Source organism: Antechinus flavipes, chromosome 6 (genome assembly GCF_016432865.1).
Source record: "Antechinus flavipes isolate AdamAnt ecotype Samford, QLD, Australia chromosome 6, AdamAnt_v2, whole genome shotgun sequence".
Lineage (NCBI taxonomy): Eukaryota > Metazoa > Chordata > Mammalia > Dasyuromorphia > Dasyuridae > Antechinus > Antechinus flavipes.
Window position 1 is genome coordinate 70,212,509 of NC_067403.1, and position 17,374 is coordinate 70,229,882.

The 17,374-nt window shown below is 35.1% G+C and overlaps 1 protein-coding gene across 4 annotated transcripts in view; it reads left to right on the forward strand.

Moving 5' to 3' along the window:
- The window catches only part of GAB1 (GRB2 associated binding protein 1), a 157,742-nt gene extending 140,721 nt beyond the window's left edge, over nt 1-17,021 (forward strand). For 2 of the 4 annotated variants that reach the window (XM_051966155.1, XM_051966156.1), the window contains 5 exons: nt 3,552-3,641; nt 6,074-6,167; nt 7,529-7,652; nt 11,874-11,996; nt 12,680-17,021. In XM_051966155.1, the coding sequence (XP_051822115.1) occupies nt 3,552-3,641; nt 6,074-6,167; nt 7,529-7,652; nt 11,874-11,996; nt 12,680-12,838 (590 nt within the window). In that variant the 3' untranslated portion in view covers nt 12,839-17,021. The remainder of the gene's footprint in view (nt 1-3,551; nt 3,642-6,073; nt 6,168-7,528; nt 7,653-11,873; nt 11,997-12,679) is intronic. The other 2 variants (XM_051966157.1, XM_051966158.1) reach the window with 1 other exon arrangement.
- The last annotated feature ends 353 nt before the right edge of the window (nt 17,022-17,374 follow it).

Sequence of the window (17,374 nt, forward strand, 5' to 3'; positions counted from 1 at the left end):
TCCTCCACTCAGCTTTAACTTTAAATTCTCAGATGTTATTTCCTTCTCTGTGATCCTGGGCAAGATATTTAACAATCCCAAATCTCATTTTCTTCTGCAAAATGGGAAGATTATTTGTTTCATCTCCATCACAGGCTTATGAGAAAAAACTTCATATTTTCATATTTTATGAATGATTTTGCTTGTATTTTCTTTTCCATATTGAAGTTGTCCTATAATGGCATATCAAAAAATTCAGATGTGAAGGATGACTTCTGGGACTCATTTCCCCAGAGGACAGGGATGGAGCAAGTGGAAATTTCTTCAACAGCTGGTATTATATTTGAAGGTCTTTATCACAGCTCTTTCCCTTACCCCCCAACTTTGCACAAATGTGTACATGCATCTACTCTGTCACTATCTCTGGCACTTTCTGTTACTATTTCTCTGTCTCTGAACATCTGTCTCTCTTCTTTCTCTCTCTCTTCTCTCTTCCCTCTACGTTCCTTTATCTTTTCTAATATTAAACCACACTTCTAGGACTTTATGGAGTAGGAAGTTACCGTTTGCAAACTCATTTCTCAGGATTTTGCTTAGCCCTGATTGTCAGCTCAATACATTTCCTGGGTCCCACCTACCATCAAACTGAATGTCAGTCCTGAGCCAAAGTCAGGATTCTAAAAAATAACAATTCTGCTCTTAGTACCTGTCCCTGTTCTTGAAGAGTTTTATGTATTCTTGCATCAAATCCAGCCTGGCAAACATGACAGGTTAAAATGCATTTTTTAAAGGTCTTTGTAGCCATACCTAGCCAGCCCGCAGCTGTCAGAGGCTACTTTCTGGAGCTCCCCCAGATTCCCTGCCACAGTGTCAGCAGTAGAATCAGCGGCCCACATCTCACAAGGATGAAGGTTTTTTTTTCTCTTTTCTTTTTACCTTATTATTTTTTGTTCTGTTGGATTTTCACCTATATCATAATATTTTAGAATATTTATGGAAAAGAGGAAACAGAAAGACAAGACATTCCAGATCTCTTTGTATTAGGGGCAAGAGACAGATAAACATATAGATACTGCGAAAAAATAATCATGGTATTCCCAGATTAACCTGTGACCAACCCACAGAGGATCTGCTCTGTAGAAAGCCTGGAATTCACTTTTTTGTCTTACATCCTGATGTTACATTCTTCACCTCCTATTGGTCACATAATGGATTTCAATCAGAAATATCATTACAAAGTGATGCAGATTTTTCTTTGTATCTTTGACTATATGAGGACTTTGTCCTGTTCACCACTGAAAAAGGAAGAATAATGTATGTTTGAGATCGATTACTTTTTTGTTACTTAAGACATTAAAACTGACTTTGAATTATACTTGGGTGTAAAATATAGTTATATTTTAAAACAGCATCTTTTAGTATCTGGAAATTTAGACTAAGGAAGAAGACAGTGGTATGATTATATTTTAAAACATCATCTCTTGCTATCTGGAAATTTAAATGAAGGAAGAAGACAGTGGTAAGATTGCACAACCAATAGGACTGATAAATCTAGATAGATTTTAAGAAAGACTGGACCTGACTTAGCAGTTTCATGCTCATCCATCTCTATTACCAGGATCCTCTGCAGTGTATAAGGTATGCTGGATTTTGACATCAGGGAAACTAAACTTAAATCCCATCTTCTAGGATAATGTCTATGGTTTTGGTCAAATCATTTAAATTTTGTACAATTGATAAAACAAAACTTTTTTTGTAGGACAATTGAAGGAATTTTTAGGCTGTAATAAACATTGTGAATACACTAGCAAGTCTGATTTTATAGTCTCTCCTATCATACATACATACACAAACACCTCAAAAGGAAGAAAGGAACAAAATTTTGCATATGGAGTCATGGAATCCCATAATTCTTCTTTGTGTGTTAGAAGAGAAATCTATTAATTGGGGACAATAATGCCAAGAAAAATAAGCCACTAGGTAGGAATAAAATAATAATTTCATACCTTCCAATGCCATGAGACTAGTTAATATCTTTTCCCACAATTTTAGCTCAGTGTACTGGGGGAGGTTTTTTATTTGTTTGTAAAATGCATCTACCACTAAAAATTAATAGGAAACATTTAGAAGCCATAAGCGTAGCTGTAACATTTGAATGAATTTCTATTCAAACTCTTTCCTCGTTCTTTCTATCAAAGTTTTCCTTGTTTATCCTGTCTCCTCTGGACCGATAAGCCTGACTGACTTGAATGACCTGCTTTTATGACATCAAGTCACAGTGGGGAAAGCTGGGTGCCCATGAATGCAAGTCTGTGACGTTCGGGTTAAACGGGGAAACGATGGCAGTCACGGCAATATTTTTCTGTGTCAATCTAAAGTAGCAAAGAAAATTATCTTCAGCAGACCCAGATGCATGAACCAAATACAAGACTCCCTGAAGTATATGTCCCTGTTATCACGGTTTGGGGAGAAGAAGAAAGGTGGCCAATCCAGTCTTAAATTTACCAGGAAAAAGCCAAATGGGAGAATTCCAAATTTTCCATCTTAGACCTACCAAAGTGTATAATTGTTTGGCTGGGAAAATAGGAGCAATTTTGGGCTGAAAATGGCAGCTTGGGGAAAAAAGATGGCTGTTAATAGATGGGGTTTTCAGAACAGCCACTGTTCCTATCCATCCTAAAGCCTGTTGCCAGTACCACCTCCTCCATGAAGTCTTCCTTCTGTTGGTCAGTAATGACTTTATTTTTGTCCAGTCCACTTTATCTAAGCTTGTGTCTTACGCCCCTCATGAACTGAAAGGCCCATGAAGAAAAGGATTGTAAATTATCCATGCATGTCTTTTGAAATTTAGAAAGCTTTAAGAAAGAGAGAAAAGGAATGTCTTGTGGAAATTTTGTTTCTGTCATATAGTATTTGGAGAGTGTTCGATACACAGCAGGTACTTAGTACATGTTTATTGAATGAATGAAGGGATGAATCAAAATATGGAAAATGGGGACATGTAGGAAAGATTAGGACCTCATTTGTTAAAAGAAAAAACAAGGGGGGGAGGGGATCTACAGGAGAGCCTTGGAGATCTCTTTCAGCTCTAGATGAATGATCTTATAAATAGTGTGTGTGTGTGTGTGTGTGTGTGTGTGTGTGTGTGTGTGTGTGTGTGTGTGTGTATGTGAAAAACTAGAGGAATGATGACATTGAAATGTGTTTGCATTTGCTCTGAGAATTTTATTTGGGTGATGGATCTTTTTGTCATGTTAGCAGACAAGCTCCTAACATGGAAGGAGTTGGGGTTTTCTGTAAAATGCTTTAAAATTACCTAACCAAGAAAAATCTTCATCTTTTTTTAACCCTTTGCTTCTTTTGTCTATTTTTGCATGTCACTTATCACTCCTTTCAGTTGTGGTGCTTCCTCTACCCTAGCATGAGACATGACTGGATTGCCAGATTCTCCATGGGCTTTTACTTTTGGAATTTAACCTCTCTGAACAGGGTTCTGTTGCTTTTTTACAGAATTCCAATTTTCCCATTAAAAAAGAACATTCTATTAAGAGAGTCTTCTTTCTACCAATTAGGTCAAAGTCCTAAAATTTTAAGACCTAAACCCCATGGTTTAGAGCGAACTGATTCACAAACCATAGGTGACTTTGCTACAAGACGAAAGGGTATGTACTTTAGCACCGCATGTTGTATGGGACTTTGGGATTTAAAAAATTTTTCACATTAAAAGAAAATTGGGGGGGTAAGGTCTTTATGACTACTGCTGTTGCAAATGAAGCTTTTCTATCTACGTTTAACTTTGGGAAGGAGCAAAGGTTCCCCTTGAAAGGAAACCTAACTCATAAAATAGATAATAATGGGCAGTAAGTAGCTTTTATGACTACTGCTGTTACAAATAAAACTTAGCAATCTACATTTAATTTTGGGAGGGAGTAGAGATTTCCCTTGAAAGGAAATCCAACTCCTATTATATGGGATAAATAACTAGATTCATGATCCTGGGCAAGTCACTTAACTTCTATCTGCCTCAGTTTCCACATCTGTCAAATGAGGGGATTGGATTCATTGCAAGTAGGAACAAAACAAAACAAAACAAAAAACCCAGAAACTCATACTAATTTTTAAAAAAGGAAGTATTTGGTATTGAGTTTTAACCTGTTATGTTTCTTCTCATTTCCTCAATCACTTTTCTGTCCTCACGCTTGTGGATAACTTGTGTTGTTGCAAATGGTATCTCTTGCTGGTATTTAACTACGCTTTAGAGAATGCCATACATGTAACCAATTTCCATGAATTTTATATTTAAAAAATTTAAATTTTGATTTATATAAATATAATAAATAAATATATAAAATTTAGTTTATATTTGAAAAATGGCTGCACTTCATTTGTCAGTTTAACAAATATCTGGAGTTTAAGAAATAATTATGATCTCAGAAGGCAGGATCAGCCAAGGCAAGATCAGACCCCATAAGTAATTACTGCAGATACAGCCACCAGCAGAATTCTCCCATTATCTCAAAAATTTTAATGAAGCAATTCATAGTTCATGCCTTGTCATCCCGTCCAGTGCCCTCAGTCATGTGCCATGTGGGGCCTGTTAGGGCATCTGATAATAACCACACATTATGTATGATGACCTTATTTATAGAAATAGATGATTGGAATCAATTGAGATGTTTTTCTGAGCTCATTATCTTTGAAAAAAAAAACCTTTTTTTTTTTTTTTTTTTTTTTTTTTAATTTTAAGAAAACATTTTGGTGATGAGGGCCAAGAGCTGTTCGGAATTCAAAGAGGAATTCATTGTCTAAGGAAGGCAGTGTCCAAATTAAGTCTTTAAGCTGTCATGTGCATATCTGTGTCAATTGGCTTTTCAGACTGCCTAGCGTTATGATTTACTGAGCAAATCAGGATCACTCATAAATCAAACTAATTTTCTCCAGTTGTCATTTGTTGGTTGTGTAATAATTCAGCAACAGGAACTAGGCAAATTTACCTTGTCTTCTGTAGAGAAGGAAATTAGTTTTAAGCCTCCCTAAAAAAGATGACTAATTTTTTTATTGCCTTGGCTTATCTTTTTTAAAGTGGAATCACTAGGGTTTTTTAAAGATGAGACATAAATCAAATGTTAATAAAATGTTACATTTCATTATTATATTTTAAAATAGAGGTTCTTAACCTTTTTTGCATCTTGTAAACCTCATTGACACTCTGATGGAGCCTGTGAAGCCCTTCTCAGAATAACATAAATACATAAGAAATCAATTATATTGAAACACAGTTACAAAAATGTATGTTTTTTAAATGGGCTTATCAACTCCAGGTTTAGATCTTCTATTTTAAAGGATAAAAAGATATCTTTATTTCTTTTTAAAATACATTGGAGAGAGCTGTATGATTGCTATTGGGTTTGGGATGCATTGTTCTATAGTAGAAAGAACTCTGGGGTTTGGGGTTAGAGCATGCGAGGTTAAATATTGCCTCTGCGTTTTAACACCTTTGGGCCTTGGCTATGTCTCACCTTGTAGGATGATCCCTCACACCTACCTCACTGGGCTGTTGAGAAGAAAGAACATTATAAGCCATTGAAGCACTATAAAAATAAGCCAGTATTATGGTTTAAAAATTCAGGAAGAAATGTGCTTTAAAATGCATATTAAAAGAGAATGGAAAAAAAAAAAACCCTCCATAATTAAAAAGTAGCATTCAGCATCAACTAATCAAGATAACTTTAATTGAGAAGCATTAAACAAAAATGAAGTGCTTATTCACAATTTTTCTTTTCTTTCTTTTTTTAAATGTTCATGAATTAAATAGCCATTTAAATTGAGAAGTCTGGTAAAATAAATCCTAGACCAAGAACTATGAGACTTTGAGTTCTAATTTAGATCTACCACTAATTAGCTGTGTGATCTTTCCTCTGTAAAATGAGGAGATTGAACTAGATCTTCTCTCAGGTCTCTTCCAACCTGTTCTTTTTTTTAAGAAGTAAATATGTAGGCAAATGTATATCCACATCAGGATTACAATACCATATGTGTTTTACATTATTCTGTATCTTAAGAATCTGTCTCTGTCTCTGTGTTTCTCATATAGTAAAGCCAGCACCACTGGAAATTAAACCATTGCCAGAATGGGAAGAGCTCCAAGCCCCTGTGAGATCTCCTATTACTAGGAGTTTTGCTAGAGAGTAAGTCTTTGATTTATTTTCATTTCTTTGAATAATTACCATTGTTCATGATCATAAGTAATTTTAGAAGCTAAGGAATGAATGCCTAGGAAGCAGGCAAGCATAGAATGAGGAGACAGGAGAGCTAATCATCTCTTTTTTAAAAGTGGGAATTATGAAAAGTATTGCCCAGATGTTTCTGTATGTGGAAAATTCATTTCTCTGTATATGTATGCAGGCAGGCCAGAAGGAATTGACTATTGATTGTGTGTATATCTGTGAGTGTATATCAATAGGTGAGGGTTCATTTATACATGATATAATTTGCATTTTTGAAAGGGACTTTTAATATATCCCACCACTCCAAAACAAAGACGGTTCCATCAATGTTGGATATTTTGTTGGCTACGTTTACAATGGAAAGAACTGCTTAATTCCGGTTAAAAGTTAGTCAAAATAAAGATGTCATTTTTTTTTTTCAACCAATTTCATGAGCCCCCTGACTTCTATGCATGGACCTCTTCCATGGACCTCTGGTTAAGAATAAACTTGCACATTTAATCTGTATTGGATTTTTAGCTATCTAGAGGAGGAGAGAGAGAAAGAGGGAGAAAAATTTGGAACACAAGGTTTTTCAAGATGAAAACTATGTTTGAATGTATTTTGAAACATAAAAAGCTATTAATATTAAAAGAAGAAAAAAGGAGGAGGAGGAAGGAGAAAGAGAACTATCCTTGTCCTACACCATTTGCTTTTCCATGATTTCTCAGTTGTGTGTATAGCTGCTTCACTGGATGTATTTTGCTCCCAGTGCTCATCCTTTTTTTCCAGCCAAACATCCTGTAGACACATATAATATAGGCTGGATTTTTAAAAGAGGATTTTCAAATATCCTTTTTTTACTGAAGTTATTTGTATATGGCATTAGGTAAACAGTCCCTGTCTATTTTCATTAACAGAAGCAGCATGACTTGGATAGAACACCAGACTCAGGGTTGGAGGAAGGGAAGCCTGAGTTCAAGTACTGTCTCAGAGATTGTGTGACCTTGGGCAAGTCAATTAACTCCTCTGTGCCTCATCTATAAAAAGAGGGATTAAACTCAGTGACTTTCAAGAGCAGTCTGATGATCCTGCAATTTGGTTCCCACACAGAAATAACTGTGCATGAAAAGAAAGATGACCTTTTAAAGATTAAACTCCAGAGATTCATTATTTCAGTAAGCTAAGAATAAAGTATTTTTTGAGATCTTAAATAAAATTCTGATGAATGTACACAGAGACTAAAAAAATTAAAGTTCCCACCCACCATTATTATTATTATTACTTTTTAGTAATTTTATTCCAATTTATATTGCTTATAAAATATAATTTCTGGTGTTTAGCTATTCCAGGTTTCCTATGTCTCCCAGACCGGACTCTGTTCATAGCACTACTTCAAGCAGTGACTCCCATGACAGTGAAGAGAATTATGTGCCCATGAATCCAAATCTATCCAGTGAAGACCCAGTAAGTAAAATCTGCATATAAACCCCACTCTTCTCACATAACTGCTGCTTATAACTTATTCAGATTGAGAAAAAGTACATTTCTTTTAGGGTACAACCTTAATCCTATATTTATATATATATATATATTTTTTTTCTTTCTATATAAGAAAGAAGGCAATTCCTTAAAATTCTTCCTCCCCTTCTCTCTAAATAATTACTGATGATATTTATGATTAATTTAGTGTGACATTCCAGATACAGATTATCTAAAGAGCAGAATATTTTCTCAGTAAAGTTAATTAAACAGATGTAAATACTTTTACCAAGATAATATCCTCTTCTTGGGTTAAACTTGAGGTTTAAAATATATTTGTGTACTTTACACTTAATGTTTGGTTTTGTTGTTATTGTTTTGAATACCAAAATAGTCATACAATGACATGTCAAAATCTACCTATTTACAGGATAAATTTCAGGCCTCGTTCACTCTAATTCTATTGAATATACCAATCAAGGTGAAGGAAATGGCAATTTCATTATATTCTTTCTTGTTAATCTGATGTTGAATTTGCAAATTTGTCTCTTTTCCCCCTTCTCCAGCACACTCTTCTACCACAGATCTCATCATTAGATTAAATTTCTGCCCTCAAATAAAAGATGAACTAGAGCTTTTCTGGAAGGAGAAATTAACTGTTAGCAAACTCATTAATTAAGGATTTTGTTTGAACTTTAGCTGCCTCTCAAGTTAATCGACTTCTAATCCTTACAATCGAGACTAGTTTATATCTTCAACATGATACTGTAGAAAGAGTACTGGATTTGAAGCCAGAGGAACTAGGTTCACATTTTAAATTCTTACTACCTCTGGGGTCCTGGGCAAGCCATGTGACATCTCTGTGTCTCAGTGTCCTTATTTGAAAAATCAGGAGTTTGACTTCCAAAGTCTCCCATCCTCGACATCCCCTTTCCCCCCCAAACTTCCATAATGTATATTATTTCAAGGAAATGCACATACCAGGTCCTCTCTATGGTGATAGAATGACAAGTATGATCCCTGCCCCTCAAAAAAGGAAATTACAGAGAGAGAGAGAGAGTACATAATACATAATATAAATATATAATATATATGTAAAATAATCCTTAACATAATACAAACTCCTACCGTGGGAGTGAACAATGAGAAATAAGGCACTGTTTAAACAAAATATTTCTGATACTTTAATAATTAACCCAATTCCACTCTCCTCCATCTCCAAGATAGAGCCTAAGGCAAAGTCCATGCTGGAATACCCTGTTACCTCTTGAAACATTGCAGAAAGTGTTTCTTCCACAAAGACAGAAGAGAAAATAAATATTAACTCAGTTCCATTCAAACCATGTTTCTTAAGCACCCACTCATTCTCTGCCAGTTACTGTGGCAGAGATGGGCAATATCAAGACCAAATAATTATTCCTGCCCTCAATGAACTTAGATTCTGCTGAAAGGACACAGATGTGAATACAGAAATACGAAGAACACAGAAAAGCATTGTCATCTGAAGGAATTAGATGGAGTCCCCTGTAGAAGGGGGCACTTGAGGTGAATCTTGAATGGATATAAGCTTTGAGAGGTGAAAATGAGAAGTAAAAACAGACTTAGAACAGGAGGTAGAATGTCCTGCTTGGAGAAGCAAGTAAACCCGTTTGGAGGGACCCAAAAAGCAGGGTGAAGGAGGAGGTCTAGAAAATAATAAATTGGAGCCAGATTGTGAAGGGCTGGACATGGCGTGTTTTATTCCATTCGAGACCAGTGCATTTTGCTGCATGGGGCAGGGCTGTGGCTTGATACAGGCCTTAGGAATGTCAGATTGATGGCTTAATGGAGGATAAATCAGAAAGGTCAAAGACCAGAGTCAGGGAAAACAAACGGGGAAAACTTACACGAAATATATTCTAGAGAGAAGATTTAAAGAGAGACTTCAGGAAGAAAGATAGAAAGGGCTAAACTAAGGATTGATATACAAATAAAAGGAGAAAGTTGGACATTGGGGATTTGGGGATCTGTAAACTGAAGGAAATTGGGATGTATGAAATATTTCTACACAGACACTACCACCCCCTGCGCAGGGGGAAAGTTGGCTGATGAGTGGATAGGTATGTAAAGTACCATGCTCAAGCATTGTTTTTAAAAATGCCTGGCGCCATTTTGGAAAGCTGAAATGTTTGCCATTCTCCCTCCAGCTGACTACAAATAGGCAATATATTCTAAATGTGTGGCGCTGAACCACATATTTATGTAATGGATTATAATATGGCATCGAGGCAAATTATTCTGAGATTATAAGAAGAGAAAATAGGCTTGGATTATAACAACCTTAGTTTTGATCTGCAATAATTAGCATGAAGAAATTTGGAACAGGAAGGAATCTTAACAATCATCCGATCCAACCTCCTCATCTTATATATATAAAACTGAGTACCAGAGATGCTAATGCGACTACCAAACGTGAAGCTGGGATTTTAATCCTGGCCCTCCAAATTTAAATCCATTGCTTTCCCCATAGTATGACATTGCTTATCAAGTAATAATTTTTAACTATAGTAGTTGTCATTAGACATAAACAACTCTATCTTTTAGAATATTAGATATATTCCATCAAAGAATTAAACAAAATTGTGTATGGTTATTTGGGTACAAAACCAGCTAAAAAATTGCTTAACACCCAGGACTTTATCCAGTTTTCTCTTTGTATTTCTTGTGCCTTGTGAATTAAGACATTTATATGTGGTTTTTTTTATTATGATTATTCCCAATTAAGATAAATGGGTTCCTCCTCAACTATGGGATTCTGTGAATCTAAGTATTTTCCATCAAATAAACTCAGAGGCAAAGTTCTTTCAGTGAATATTGCTTTTTTTCCTTTCTGTGTGAAGTAATAAAAGCAAGAATAAAATATTATGCAAAGAAAAGAATCTCTAGAAATATTCATTTTCCTATATAAGAGAAACATCAAATAGAGAAAAGAGCTATTTGCACAAACTTGCTAACTAAAGTTCTGTTGTTTTTCTTATTTTTATTATCATAATTTAATCTGCAAGCATCAAGCTAAATACAGAATATAGCCTGATGGAGTAGTAGAAATGAGAGCATGGATTAGGAATTAACAGAACTACATTCTAGTCAGAGCCAGAGTTTTATAGCTAGAAAAGGCTTCAGAGGTCATTTTGTACATCACCACCCACCCACCCACCCCCTCATAACTGGTTTATGGTAATAAAATTAGTAGTCTTAATAATTCTTCCTACAGTCTAGTACTCCTAGTCTTTGATGAATATATATTCTATTCTGTAAAATGTTGGGCCTGGGCTAGTTACTCTCAGATCTCTCAGTTCTAAAATTCTGATGAGTCCAGAAGAGGCAGGAAAGAGCCTAGATTTGAAGGCAGAAGGTTTCGCTTAATATCTGGGCCCTGCAATTGGGACTTAGGGCCTCAGTTCCTCAACTTTAAAATAAGTAGATTATAATAGATGCTTTTAAAGGCCCTTTTTAGCACCAAACCCATGATCCAAAAATGTGTGACTAAATTTTAAAATTAATTTTTTTAGAAATAATATTTTGTTTTCTGAATTACATGTAAAGGCATTTATTAACATTTTTTGGAAAAAAAATTTTTTTAATTAAAAAATTCTCTCCCTGAGAATGAAAGCAATTAGATATAGATTGTACATGTGTAATTGTGCAAAACATATTTCCTATTAGCCACATAGTTAAAGAAACACAGGCAACAACAAGATTATATGATGATTCAACTATGATAGGCTTCCACTCATTTTCTAATTCTTTTCCACCACAAAAAGGGACGCTACAAATGTTTTTGTACATATGGGTCCTTCTCCCTCTTTTATGATCTCTTTAGGATCCAACAGCAGAGACACAGCTAGATCAAAGGATGTGCAGTTTTATAGCCCTTTGGGCATACTTCCAAATTGCCCTCCAAGATGCCTGGATCAGTCCACACAATTGCACCAACAATATATGAGTTATACCAGGGTTTCTTGAACTTTTTATAAGTTATGATCGCTTTTTACACAACCCTGGATATAGAGGTATATAAAAAAAGTATACAAATCAAATATTTACTGATAATAAATCATGATTTTGTGATTCTCACATTCAGTTAAAAGAAGCTGGGATCTATAGTAGGTTAGAGTTCATTGAGATATCTTGAGGTTAATGATTTTTTTTTGGTTACAATTTCAGAATTTGTTTGGCAGCAATAGCCTGGATGGAGGAAGCAGTCCAATGGTAAAACCTAAAGGAGACAAACAAGTGGAATATCTAGACCTAGATCTAGATTCTGGGAAATCAACCCCTCCACGGAAGGTAAATGAAACTAACACATTAGAGAAATATAGAGACTAACTGTATTTTGCAAATCTGAAAAAAAGAGACATTTCCTTTGAAGAGGATAACAAGCATAACGTCAGCTAAATGTGTATGCTATTGTTCATATGTTTTTCCATTAGAAATTTCACATTTGATTTTGATGCATTTCTGACATGCTTATTCATTGATTGATAAAGATTATGAATGCTTGATATAGGTAGATGGCCAGTTATTCCTGCCACTATTCTCTTCCCCTTCTCGCTCCATCCCCCTCTAAGTGTTTGAGGGTAGATGGTATTTATTTTTAGCTTTATATCACAGAATTTGATGGGGTACCTTACATGTAGTGAATATATAATAAATTTTGGTTGGATGGAATTGAATTCTTATAAACAAGGTACTAAGAGGGTACCCAAGAGAGAGAGAGAGATTGAAGGTAATTCTGATAAGTATGGGAAAGGGCCCAGAACAAATGCTGATTAATCGGGGAAAGGGCCCAGAACAAATTTTGGGATTGGTGCCTTTCTAGAATATATTTAGTTGGCTGGTGTTCATAGAGTAATTTGCCTCATTTCTTAAGCAGGCTTTCTATTGGATAACCCTATTTTTCTCTCAGAGTCAATGTATATTTGTTTAGCCTCTCCTTTCTCTTTCTCATTTTTTCCCTTCTTGCCTTTTAGCAAAAGAGCAGTGTCTCCGGTAGCAATGTGGCCGATGAGAGAGTAGATTACGTCGTGGTTGACCAGCAGAAGACCTTGGCCCTGAAGAGCACCCGAGAAGCCTGGACTGATGGGAGGCAGTCTACTGAAACAGAAACTCCAACCAAGAGTGTCAAATGAGGATCCTTCTCTAGCTGCCTTCCAAGAACAGAAGAAACCAGAATTCCCAAGAGAATTCTTGGTAACCCATGGTACAGAGCCACATCCGCAGCAGTGTTTGAAGAAGACTTGACTGGTCAACTCTGGATATTAATGGAGTTGAAGTCAGTGGACATTTCAGACAAAATCAAGCAATTGATGACCCTAAATGGTGCTTTGTGGTATCTGAACAAAATTTAAAAATGTAAATAACATAGAAAAATAGTATTGTTTAGCTCCCAGAGAAACCTTTGTTCTCCAGTTAATACATTTGTAGTATTACTATATTTATGCACTTTTTCAGTTAAAATATGGGTTCAGGTATCCCCAGATAATGTACCTTAACGCAGTTCTTTTGGGAGTTCTCATTTTTCCTCACACTACTCTAACAATTCTAGGTTAATTAAGCTACAGATAGAGTAGAAATTGGTGGCTAAACTTCACTTGTCCATTTTAAAGTGCATTAGAAATAGATTCACAACTTAATCGACTACCTGAAACTTTAAGTGGTGAACAGTACTGTGCTACTGTTTTGTTTTGTTTTTTAATTTAATGCCAATCATAATTAGGGGCTTACCATTTGCCCTCCTAATGCATATGCTATAAGTTAATAATAATGAACCATTCTGGATTTAGGACCTACTATTCTTCCTTAGACACATTTAGTTTAGCAATGGAATTTCTATCATTTTTTGTTTTGTTTTGTTTTTTGTTAATGACAGTGTTTGGGATTCATTGGGTGAAGATTCTGCAGGGTAGGATCTTGCACTTTTAAAAGACTCAATAATTAAATATCAAGTTAGCCTGCAAACCACTGAGGGCATGCAGTAATGTTGTGATTCACATTTATTAACCTATATTGATCTTTACATTATTTACAAAAGGTAGAAAGTATATAAATAATCAGGTACGTACAGAGCACAGCTGTGCTAATCACACTGATCAGGTTTAGACAGTGAGCTTTTTGTCTTACGTAGAAGTCCTGGTATTTGGTTTCCAACTTGAAATTAATGGGACAGTTGACATTCACTGTTAGTACTAGTAACATACTGTGACTTTTTAATTAGACAGTAATACAGGTGTATTATTCTATGAATGGAAATAACTATGTTTTGACACCATAGTGCCCTTTCTATGAATTTTTATTTTACTTAATCTTCTTCTTGGCCTTATATTTAAATCCCTATGCAACTGATATTTTATATATATGTATACCTTTTTTTAAAAAAAGAACAGATGCTGTTATGTAAGTAATTGCCATGTGTGACACCTGTTGCTTTCCCAGTAGAGGATGTAAAGGTTTTTTGTACTGTGATTTTTATTCACTGCCCCAATTCCAGATACACTTGGAGCCTCGGTCTAACATGACTTGCTAGAATGGGGAATTCAGCTTTGGACACCCATAACTAGGTTTGTTCTTGAGAGCACCAGAAGGACTTAAGGATAAGGATATTTCTCATCTTAAACTTGGTCCTGGGCCAAGGCGACAGCATTAAAATCAGACTACGGTGTATTAATCTGTCTTGGTTTAGAAACGTGATTTAATTATCAGGAAAAAACTACCATTCTTTACTTAATGGACGTATATATAAGGCCTAGTATATAGGAATAAAATATACTAACATGGAGGAGGGAGAAAACTAAGTCTCCAGTTGTAAGACATCTCTCTCTACTTACAAGCAGACTTCTGACTGTTGCCTACTTAAATCATTGTGTCCTGTTTTCTAGCATGTCGGCCTTACTACTGTGCCTAATCATCATAGTGGATTTTTTCCCTCAATCCGCAGTGTATAAATTGTCCTAATAAGGTGGCTTGTAGAGTTAGTAACATTTTGATGCTTTCAATGTTTGCTTCCTTTTTTTGGGGGGGGGAGGGGGCTGGGAAGGGAGGGAAAGGGGAGACACAAAAAACAAAAAGAACAAAAAACTAAAACCGGGACGTACTTTATAAGGTGATTTTAAAAAATAAATCAGATTGTTCAAGAGTGATGTGTTAAACTGTTTTGCCATGGAACCATCAAATAAAAGCTAAGTGCTATGAAATGTGCCTAAACTACCAGATACAGTTAGTTGGTCTGTGAAAATGCTAAATTGTGTTGCCTAGTACATCTTAAAACATTTTCAGAAGTTAAAAATAACTGAGAAATAGGAACTCTATGTTGCTCTTTAAATTGTCTCTAGGATTTCAAGCTATGGTGAAAAAATGGGAGAGTGTCTTTTTGTATAATTTTGTCAAGTTATTCATTGTTTCTCCTAGGTATACAGCACTCCCAGCAGGCCATCATTGCATTGCGAGTGTTTTCCCATCATACAGGGTGAGCACTTGGTACTTGAAATACTTTAGGAAGGCAGATTGCTGTAGGAAATTAACATCCACTGAAAAATTTTTTTGCCAATATTGAATGGAAAACATATGACATTCTCCCGGAAAATGTGTCTGGTGCTAAATCAATCAGTGGTGTTATGGAAATCCAAGAACACTGTGCTGGCTTTGGGTATCTTAACTGTCTCTTTTTCCACATGATCAGTGTTCATAAAATGTTGAATATGTATTGTAAACATTAAAAATAGGTGTGTTAATGTCTTGCTTTCTAAGCAGCTACTATACTTCATGAAGGTATCTGGTCTTTCAAAACTTAATCTTTATTTACATTTTTTAAAAAATTCACATTTTTTACTCTCCTGATTTTCAAAGGAGTTAAGCTATTTGAACCCCACAGAGGGCATCTCTTAGTACAGTTTTTAAGCTGTCAGTGGTAATGTTTTTGTCTGTACTCTAGCCAATTATATGTACACACAAATGTATCAATACCACATGAACAACTGTGAGCAGAATAGAAAATACTACGCAGATACTCTGAGGTACATATATGTAGGCATCCGTGACTTCTGATTTAAGAAAAAAACAACTACACACAACAGAAGTAATACAAAATCAAATTTAATTTGATATATAAACACTTCGGTGTATAATCCCATCATAATTTTCCTTGGCCTGTTTTTTTTTCCTCCTATTTTTTTCTCCTCATTAGTAGGAAAAATAAAGTTAGAGTGATTTTTGAAATATGTTAATATCTGTGGATGTTAGAAAACTGAAAATATATCAATTTTATTCCCACCAGTGCGAAATTACCAGGTTTTAAAATTTCATGGCCAAATAATACATCTGAAGTAGAACATGCATGCTTCTTCCACATATACTAAATGCCTTCTTATTTTGCCTCCCTGAAAGTGGTGAAATAAAGTATTTTATAGAGCTATGCAAAGCCATTAACTTTAAAAATGATGAGAGATGAGACAATGGCCATTGACACTGGCAGCAAGGTGTACTAAGTAATGATGGGTAATATAAGTATAAATGAACAAATCAAGCATATATATGTTTGTGTTTTTGCATATGTATTTATATGTGTATATAAATACAAGCATCTGTATTTATATACATATATAATTTTCCATAACAGCACAGCTATTGTTAATAATATCCTCATTTTTACAAAACGTGTGGTATTGTCAGAAAAATTGTATTTCTTAGCTATATAAGATGAGCTTTGGCCCAGTTTACTAACTGAATTTGGCATTTTTTGCTTTAACCACTTTATTTACACAGATATATCAACAGAACCTCATAAAAATCTATGTGAAAGAATGCCATTCTGAGGAAGGCTAATTGACTGTTCAGTTCACTCTTCTGTCTCTGAGGGTAGCTGATTTGTAGGGAGATATCGGTGCCCTCTGCAAGGTCAATCTCAAAAAAGAAAATAGTATAGAGCAACAATTCAGTTCCCAAATTGTCTCCTTTTCTATATTTCCAAATGTAAAGTGAGGTCATGTAATTCATGAATATTCTAGTCATTCAAATGTAAATATATTTCCTGAAAAGAAATGAATCATTTCTAGTTGTGATATAGAAACAAAACTTCTGATTGCTGTTTTGTTGAGAGAGGTCTCCTGGAGAACTGCCCTGTTCACAGAAACTTGGGGGTGCTGCAACTTCAGAATGTTATCCATTCTACAAGGTGATTGAGTGACAGGTTACGCTTGTTTACTGTTGACCTAATCTGGTAATACTTTCCCTAAACTTATCCATTTTAACACTAAGTAAAATTATTTTTCTTAAAGGTTATTAAAATAAAATGGAAAACTGTAAAAAACTCAAAACAAAGCTTGTTTCTCTAATCTGTGTTTGGCCAAAGACCAGGTTTTAAATTTTTTTTTTTTATTTTTCTACTCATTTCATTAAATTGCTGCCTTTGACAAATTACATTTGTATGCATTAATTTAGAGGGATTTGAAACATCCTATTTTTGTTCTGAGATAGCACTTCAAAAACAAATGTGGGTGCTTGCTAAGTAACCCGAAGGTTCATTTGAATGAATTCTACCTGTTTCACTGGGGTGGTTTGGCCTTTGGGATGAATGATAAATTTTATGCCTTCTCCGCGCTTTATCAGAGGCTACCCGTCCCATTTGATGGAAGTTATGAATATAAATGTGAATAGCTTGACCTATTTGTCAA